We start from the raw sequence: 9513 nt of genomic DNA on the forward strand, positions 1-9513 counted from the left end.
TGTGTCAGAAATTGGCTGGGCTAGGGCAGTTTTGCTTGGAGCTGATGTATTCAAGAACTGCTTGCGAGGCAGATTCGAGTTGGACGGGAGAAGGTGGGCAACCGCCAGGCCAGGGCGGGTAAAGTAAGCTGGAAGGATACCGTGGCAGTGCGGCTTACTCGGTACGACGGTCGCACGGTAATACGAAGATGCCGAGGAGTGAAGAGGTCGGCTAGGTAGCAGGCGTGTGCCGGAATTGCTTAGGAATAGAGACCTAGGGTGAGGTTGCGGTTCCTGAGATAGGACCGACCGAACAACAGCGCAACAGGCGCGATGTGTAGAAGTGAAACAACGAAGGATGAGTGGAGAGGTGCGACCAATGCGCAGTGAAAGTTCCTGTGAGAAACGTATGCCAAGGTGACCTGAAGAGGTCAGCAGCGGCGTTGAAAGGAAGCGGCTGATGGGAGTCAGTGTGACGGACAGCAAGGACGAGACTTGCTGAGCTCAACGGATGTGTAGGAGAAGGAATGATGGAAGAGGGAAAGGAGAAAGAGAAAGAGAGAAAGAGAAAGCACCGGTTAAGAGGGAAACCTGCATCAGTCAAGACGGGAAGGGCAGGTGTCTAGAACGGTGTTAGGTCTAAGGAACGGAGCTGAGAGCATGGGAGGGGAGGGTGTCTCCAGAGAAGGATTGCCCACGGAAGCTTCCAAGTCCCAGAGTTGAGCTATAATACAAGCCTTAGTTGGTGGGCCGGATTAAACAATCAAAGACCCCTAGACGAGGGAGACACGGGTAGATTGTTTCGCCTTGAGCCGGGAAAACTTGTAGAGCGGCTCATAAAACGGAACAGAGAGGAAAGAGATGAAGGAGACAGCCAGCCTGCCTGGGATGAGCGTAGCGGGGCGGAGGAGCTTATGTACGGAAGTATGTAGAATCTCCAAGTTGAACAGGGCGGGTTGGGCGGTAGCAGCCTTGTCTGGGGATGCAGCGCTGGCTATCTGACGGAGGGTGGCGAGAGACACCACAATCTCCCGAATGCTGGCTGTTGGGTAAGGCGGCTGGGGTCTGGGGAAGTTCTCCCGTGATGGCGAATACTCTAGAATTGCAGAAATATTAAGGATGGGCTGGGGTTGAGAGAGGGAGAGAGGAAGGGGAAAGGCGGGAGAGAAAGAGATCAAAATGAGATGGCGACTGAGATAGGTGAGGCAACATAAGCTGAGGAACCGAAGAACCTTAGTTTTGGGAGATCAAATCTACTTGGAATGGTGTGCAAACGGCGGAGTCTGGGCATTGGTGCTGTACAAACTACAAAGTACATCAATTCTATTGATGTATCAATGTCGTATTAGTTGATCAAGATCAATTAGGACTGCCAGCTGTGGCCAGAGCCGCCTGGCCGCACCAAGACATCAAAGAACAAACACCGAGTGGGACAGACAAACCGGACCAGCTGGGGGCGCGGGGCTATTGCAAGGGAAAGCCAGCTCAGATGTCTAATGAAATATCTAGATTACTTCGTACACATCCATGGCTCTGTTCCCAAAAAGCAGGGTCCTTGAGGCATTCCTTCAAGGCCCCTTGCGGTGGCTTGATGGCGCATCAAGACAATGACGAGGTTGGTCTGGCCTCTTCTCCTCAGTGGGTGGGACCGTGATGGACACTAGCAGGAGGTTTGGCCATCCCCATTGGCCCTAGCCAGGCCCAAATGTACCTCTGTACATAAGTCGGACAGTAAAAAAGTAGTGTACTTGGCCACTGTGGGGTGGCAATTAGCGCCCTTCGATTAGGGCTTGAGCTACAAGGGTACCACAAAGGATTGACGTCTGGGTGAATACTCTGTAATTTGGACCGCCCTTCAGATGGGTCCATCTAGCTGGTATCATTTGGATTGATATTTGGAAATCAATTCCATTGATAACTCCGAGGTCTATTGTCCTTCAAGCAAAAAGGTACATTGAAGAATGCTTAACGGACCTGCACTAAGAGGTACCTTGATATGTTTGATTGATCTCCCACCGTTTAGGTCTCCTTACTTCGTCGGCTCTCAATTTCTCGCTTCCTCCATTCCTACATTGTCAGATGAGACCAATGATGTTGTCGTACTTCATGGTTTGTCGTTGGGGCGAGTTGATGAGTACGACAAACATGGGTATCTTGATCCTTGTGCTGGGGTAGCAATACGCGAAGGGGGTACAGAGCTCACGGAAGCCGCCTCAGTTCGAAGGCCTCTTCCCACATGTGATTCTAAACTAATACTCGTACTTCTCGATGTTCTCAATATATTTCCCAGGCTTGTGAGGAGCTCCAAGGGTAGGACCAGGCCCGGAAGGGGAGTGGACGTACAAAACTACCCCACAAACTTTACGATACTCTACTTCGTAAGTAGTATTCAAGCACACTCATCACTACCCTGGTGTTGTGAGAGTACAAGTAAGCTGCAGCCATCTGACACGGGGTTTATGTACTTCGTAGTGTAGTGTAGCCCCCCTGGAGTGTACGAAGTAGTGCAGTGTAGCTGGCTTTCTCGTCAGACCAGCAGCGTCGTATCAAACTAGTCAAGGCAACGTCGATCTCGTCTGTGTGCGAGAGCCGGAAACGCCAACCGAGATGCCCATTTAATAGTTCCAAGGTACGAAGTAAAGCAAATATATAAAACCAATCTCAACGGCTCAGAGGAAGGGGGTAAAAAGGGATTGAGAAAAGGGAATTAAAAGTGATGGGCGGAATGGGTGCATGGTTGGATGGAACTCTCCAGAACAAATCAATAGTTCGGATTGAGCCTTCATCCTCAACGAATTGCGACGCTCCTTCCCCGAACAGGGTATCGCTGACTGAAAAGTACGACGTATATTTGAATCCGCATTCCCCATGTACAATAGAGTTAGTTCCCTGTCTTAGACGTGCGCCTCATTAACAGCCTCGCAAATAAGACGCCTGGCCTGGATGATGAAATATATCTGGACCAGGCCAGCAAGGTGGTCGCGACCGGAAGTGGGTCAAGAGACGCGCAAGTACCCGTTGCCATTCTCGTATGAAGTACAGGTGTGAAGCACATCGATAGAGAATGACGGACACGAGTACGACGTCGTGTAAATTGTCGGTCCAGAATTATATCCACAGACATTGGATAACTCCTTGATAGGAGGTAGGTCAGCAGAGTTCTGGAGCCTGCGACATTGGCGAGATCGTAACTTCTCACACACTTACGCCCAGGTTTTGCCCATCCATAGATTGCGTCCACGTCCACGGGGTAAAGGGGGGGAGGGGGCGAGGTAACCACCTCCGGCCAGAGCCTGGGCCGCTAGTGCCAACGAACGTTTTAGCTTGGCCAAGGTTGTGGAGGTTCACTTCGTACGCATACTTCGTACGAAGTCCAAGACCTCTTCCTCCTTGTACTAGTGTAGTGTTCTGGTCACATGTTGGGATCTTTTTTCGGCAAACGTACTCCGTAGTGGAGGTCTTTATCTGACGGATCAAGATGACTCCCAAACGCTTGGATGAAGGAAACTAATCTACCACGAGCGTGGTGTGCTAGACTGGTGGATCCTAGAGTGATCTGGGGCAATTTCGCGCGGCACGCGCTGCGCACACTCTAGAGATGGGGACTAACGGGACGATGGTGCGGTTTAACGGGGTCGCCGGTCAGGTTTACACGGGAGTATATGGCCAGTTAGCCAGTGCATCGCCAGGTTTCTGCACTTTCTAGGGATTTGATTTTTCCTACAGGTTTCTGGGTGGCAATAGGCAAAGAGCGTAGCTTGGTCTCACGGACGGAAACTCCAACTCAGGCAAAACCCAATATCTGGAGCTGTTGATGATCACCAACAGCAGTAGTTTACGATACACGTGTGTGTCGTGGGATACAAAGGCGCCATTGACCCGCTTCGTCCTCGACCCTTTATCGTTCCTCATCCTTGAGAAACCCCACATATTTTATTCGGGTGACGAGGCCAACCGTGGCTCCTAGTGCAACGTCCCTCGGGATCTAGTGAGAGGATCGCAGGCATATGATTGATTCAAGCCTGGCGTGTCCCGATGGATGTTGTCGTCAAGCCCCGTTGTTCTTAATGGCGGTAATACACATGCGCTCGTTGATAGGAGGACATATACGGATGCACCGAACGAGTGCTTCGTAACACCACAAGTATGTTGTTGGTACGGGACATGTGCTGCGACCTGCAGGTCTGGCCGATGGTACATAGATGTGATCAAACAAATGTGTGGACCTGGTTCGGCGCCTGCACTTGCATAATCGTTGGTATGTAGCAACTTCTAATTCTGTGCCGCCAGAGGTCGCAGGCTGATGGACCACCTGGCTTGGCCAGGCCAGGCGGCCGTTTGCCTAAAAATACCCTATCCATACTGTCGGGTCGGACTTGCTCCGTCCCCCAGTGTCAGATTATTCCCGACGTCGTCACAACGGGTCTCCATTACCCTCGCTCGTTGGGTCCCGTAAGCGCTAGGAAGCGTGATATGACAGATCAAGCTGCAGCTCTTGCAGGATCATTTCATCTAGTGTATATTTAACAATGGGGTAAAAAAGAAGAAGAAAAATAAAATAAAATAAAAGGCATCAAGAACTCAATCAAAGTCCTCCGCAATAACGATTGCAATTATTCCCGATTCTCTACGACAGGAAAGAGAGGCTATCCTAGGCTCTTGACGCACCTGGCAATAAGTTGCATGTGACAACTCAATGCGCAGATCATGGATCTTTGGATGCCGAGTTCAGAGCAGACCCTTGTCCTTTCTCAGCAGAGCATCTCCGAATTTGTCGTCCCATCTTTCCGACACGCACCTGATCTGATACGTTATATTAATAAGACCATCGAGTCGATAAGACGCGCCGTGATATAAAAAAAAAAAAAGGAGGTGCGACCAAGATCCCACTTTTTAAATCGGGGTTGCTTTGTAAGAGACCGCAATCTTGACCAGCCCAGGCCTGGCTTCACCTACCTATCTTGGTGGGTTGGACTTGAGAGTTCATGCATGCATCCTCCAGGAGGCGAGGCGAGCAATGGCGTTTGGAAGAGAAGAACGGAGAAAAAGAACATGAGGCATTTCCGGAGGGGCGTCGTGCTCCTGCTTCGTGCTTCTTCGAAGGAAGGAACCGTGGGGGTAACAATCTGCAAGTTCTTCGTAAAACAGCATCTTGGCTTGTCAGCCTCCATGCTTCCTACGAAGTACACTCCCATCCCCGTCACGGATGGATGACGTGCCAATCATCCTTGACGTCTTTAATCTCCGTTCTCTCACACACACAGCACTTTCGCATCAACGTCAAATGTCCTTGCCTCGGACCAACTATTATTGCTCTGCATGCCTGCTACGTGTGTAGGGGCACATTGGCGCCGATTCTTTTCTGAAACTGAATCGCCCTACTCCTGTCAAGGACGTGTTGGCAGACTTTGGGCATGTGTTAGTGATACCAACATGCCCGACCATTCCCTGCTCCGAAATTTTTTAAACAGGCATTATTATTGATTCCCACGGCCTTGGATGACCCTGGACATTGGCGCCGCAACATCTTCATTCCGGGGGAAGACGTCTAGATCGATCCACGCACAGCGGTGCGGGCGAGGATTGCAGCAAATGTTAACAAAAAGAAAGGTGAACTTAGGCACACACCAAGATGCATCCAGTGGGCCAAGGTTACAATTCCTTCCATGTGTCCTCAGCAGACTCGTTGAAAATGGTTGGAGATGCTGTGCAACATTGGGAACAATGAGCCGAGCGCCTCGAGGTCCTCCCAAGGACACCGATGGCGATCGACCAGCCCCGGACACACACACCTTCCAATCTTTGAGCCAGCCAATCTTTTTCTTTTCTCTCCCCCAAGCAATCCGGTGTGTTGAAGAACAGTACAAAGGGAATCCCGCCATCTTTGGAAAAGCAGTTTTTGCTCGATCCCAGTTCCTTCTAAACTGAGCACGGGATCCCCCTATTTTTACATGCTTGGCTCTCTTTTTGCAATTGATATTATCCTTTCTTCCCCAGTCGGGAGTGTCGATCATCATATGGCGGGAATGGCTGACAGCCTTAATGCCAGTGAGGTTTCATCCTGTCTTTCTAGAATCAATGGCGCTCTGCTGAGGGGAAATCGACGGGATCTCCGATCAGGGGGTTTGTTGGGTGGTTACGAACACGGGAGTCATTGCTTCCAAGACTTACACCGCCGACTCCCCTATGCATCATGCATCTTACCCGTCTTCGGAAACGGCGGATAGCTAATTGACAAAAAAATTGGACACGGATAAACCGCTCTTCCACCGGGGTCGTCTCCTTGAGTGCACCCAAGTTGGCATGTCCAACCCTGCATCTTGCGATGACCTTGTTGGGCATCGGTGACGGATGTGGTGAGGCAGTCTTCCCCTAACCGCGCCTTAACCGTGGATCCCAGATGTTCCACCCAAAGGACAAGCTGTCGCCGAATCGAGTAGCAGAGGAGCCGTGGCTTGCTACTTTCGGCTGGGACTCGTCGGTTTCAACCTTCCGCTATCCCCACCACGGAACCGAGTCATCGGAACTCGCGCCGTAATCGTTCCTGGGGCCCCGGGCGAAAACCTTATCACCTCAACTTATAGCCATAATGAACACCGCCAAGCTGTAATATTCCAGCAGAATGCAACAGAATGCAATACCGGAAATCCTTCGACCTCCTTTCTTCCTTCCTTTGAAGCCGAAGAAAAAAACAAATGCCAAATGAAGGTCTCACGCAGCCCGCGAATTGGGAGAATGAAACTGCCGTCCAACTTAATCCTGGTCGATCAACATCTAACCCGCCCAAGGAATCCTTTGTTTTCCCGCAGCCACAGCCGTCTTTTATGGGGCAAAACACAAAACAGGCTTTAAAACCATCATATCAAATATCTTCAAGTGCTCGGCCCGACGTCCTCGTCTCTCTTTCCCGGCGGAAACACGCTTCCTACTCCTTGTATCGACCCAGATGGAATCCTTTCCCGTCTTACCGCTCCGCGACACAGGATATAACGAATCCGCTTCAATGTTTGGCATCCTCAGTTTTACAAGTCCGTGTTTATTTCCATTTTCCCCAACTCTAGGTGAGCAGCATAAAGCAGCGCATTGATCAGGACCCATTTCGTTGCGAGTGCCTCCTCCTTGCGTAATAGCCAATCCTGATAGCCGCAGCTGCCCGACTCCTTTATGCGAGATCTCTTACTTCCCGTTGCCCGAAGGGGGGCCGGTCCGCGAGAAAAAGAAAATAAATCAAAAAGGAATCTTGATATCTCCCATTTCTGCCTGTCGGAATAGGGGAGGATGACATTCTTGGGTGGTGTTTACCTTCCTATGTAACCTATATCAGAAGTTGATATCTTTTCTCATTTTCCTCCTCTTTGCTTTTTTCTTCCTACGAAGTGGACGCAACGATACACCTGCCCAAAGTGTAATGTAATACCGTTTCGAGTAAGGCCGACTCCCAAGACAGCTTTTCTTCATGCAACGCGGACGACGCACGTCTGAGGGAGTGGAGCGAAAGGAAGCAAGGATCAAGACTTATCAGGATTCAGGAATGACATTGACATGCAACTTTTCTTGTTCCCGTGAAAGTTTCTGGAACATCTACGAAGTATGAGAGAGAGGCTTGGAAAACACGGCAAATCGGTTTCGTTTCAGCTAGATAAACACTTTTGCCCGAAAGCCTTTGTTTTATTTTGTTCACATTACTCCTAAGGGGGGGCGTGTCATGACAAAAAAAAAAAAAAAAAAAAAGGAATTGTATCATCTCCTAGCAATTATGGAGAGTGTAAAAGAAATTGGGGGTCTACAGAGGACGAACTGCAACGACGGTCATCAGCTCACCTTTGGAGCTTAATGGGTATGAAGAATCGTTTGCCCCAAAGGTTTTTTTTTTTTTTTTTTCGATGTGACAAGTCACGTACAGTCCTCCCCTTTCTGCAGATGTTCCAAAAATCATCAAGCTCCATAGGATCGGTGAGGAGGTTAACCCAGGCATGTGCTTCCTCGGCTGAGGGAGGCAGACGCTAGTAACTCAAATATGTGTCCTTTTTTCAACAAGATCTCCCAACATGACATCTCCGATCCTGTAGTGGCAGGTATAGCTACAGCCTGTATTGGTAGGGTGTGGTTTTGAGCTAGGGGCGTGCACAAGTTTGCTTACCAGACTCATATTGTCCCCTCGCACTCACCACAACCACCCAATATGGTCTCGATACGTCGACGGTTGATTTTCCCTTTCTTAGTAGGGTGCTGCCCGACGACGCTTTCGGGCCTTGTTTTTCGGACAGTCGGAGGACTTGTGGCCGACCCCGCTGCACGCAAAGCACTTCATAGGCTGGCGGTTGAAGGCGCCGCCTCCTCCTCCTCCTTGGGATATTCCACCACTGCCACCACCAGAGGATATTGATGTCAGTCGGCTAAGCTTGACTTCCTTCTTTTTCTTCTTCTTCTCGGCCTTGTCGCGCTTCTTCTTGGAAGATTGGCTCTTCTTGCTGCCTCTGTTAGAGCTGCTGGAGACTTCTCCTTCCTCATCAGAATCGCCATCACTATCCGAAGAACCACTGCCAGAATCCTAACGAGTTCAGGCGTGTCAGCGTAAAACCCCATGACGAAATCCCCCCCCTTCCTTCGCCTCCAAGTTTCACTCACCTCCTCAGCCTCCTTATCCTCCTTCCTCTTATAATTCCCCGTAATCCTCCGTCCAGCGCGTACATCATCCTGAGTCCCATCACCGTCAGAGTCACTCCCCGCGCGATCAATCTCCCCATAGCCCACATAAACCACGCTCAAAGGCGGCTTCTCCTTAGCGCCATCCCGCGCCGCACCTCCCTTCGCAACAGGTATGTCAAGAACCCAGTGAGAATCCGACAGCTCGGCCGCCCGCCGCTCTACGGCCGCGCGACGCTTGGCTTCGAGCTCCTCGACGGCGGCTTGGATCTTGGCGTGCGAGAAGAGGTCGGTGTCGGCGGACGCTGGCGTCGGCGTGCTGCCTGCGGATTTGTGGTGGCTGAGCTTGCGGCGCTTCGAGGAGCTCTCTTGTGGGGATGGGGATGGGAGGGATTCGGCAGTTGCGGCGCCTCGTTGCATGAATTTCATGGAGAGGAGACGGGACGAGGGGCCCGTCTGGGGCGTGGATGGCGCCATTGTAGGAGGTAGCTTCTGTTTGTTTTGGGAGGTGAATGTGTTGGTTTCGCGTAGTCGGTAGCTCCGAATTGTCAGCCCCAACGTGTTTGGGATGGGAAATAGTAAAACAATCCGGAGTCAGTCCCTCGCGCACTGGATTGAGATCGTTGCCTCCTAAAGGGGAAAAATATTGAAGCTCCAAAAATTATTTCTTTTGAGCCTCGCGAAAATTGATTCACTGGCATAATTCAACGAGGCCAAATTACCTAATCACAAGACTTCAGCTCTCCGCCCCACCAATCGGAAACCCGATTTTGGACCACTCCATCTTCAACTTCTCATCAGGTTCAATCGTTCGTCCAGTCGAAACATTAGTACTAGACAAGAAGGAGACTATCGATCCGAGGAAGGAATGGCAAAAGTCATTGGAGC

The 9513-nt window shown here is 50.6% G+C and overlaps 1 protein-coding gene across 1 annotated transcript; it reads right to left on the bottom strand.

The window, feature by feature from the left end:
• Positions 1 to 8197: 8197 nt before the first annotated feature.
• On the bottom strand, positions 8198 to 9102 carry SAPIO_CDS5365 (uncharacterized protein; the record flags this gene model as incomplete). The annotated part of the gene is made up of 2 exons (XM_016787706.1): positions 8198 to 8530; positions 8608 to 9102. The coding sequence occupies 2 exons, from the start codon at positions 9100 to 9102 to the stop codon at positions 8198 to 8200; spliced, it is 828 nt and encodes a 275-aa protein (XP_016642721.1).
• Between the last annotated feature and the right edge of the window lie 411 nt (positions 9103 to 9513).

Source organism: Scedosporium apiospermum (assembly GCF_000732125.1).
Source record: "Scedosporium apiospermum strain IHEM 14462 chromosome Unknown SEQ_SAPIO_0098, whole genome shotgun sequence".
Lineage (NCBI taxonomy): Eukaryota > Fungi > Ascomycota > Sordariomycetes > Microascales > Microascaceae > Scedosporium > Scedosporium apiospermum.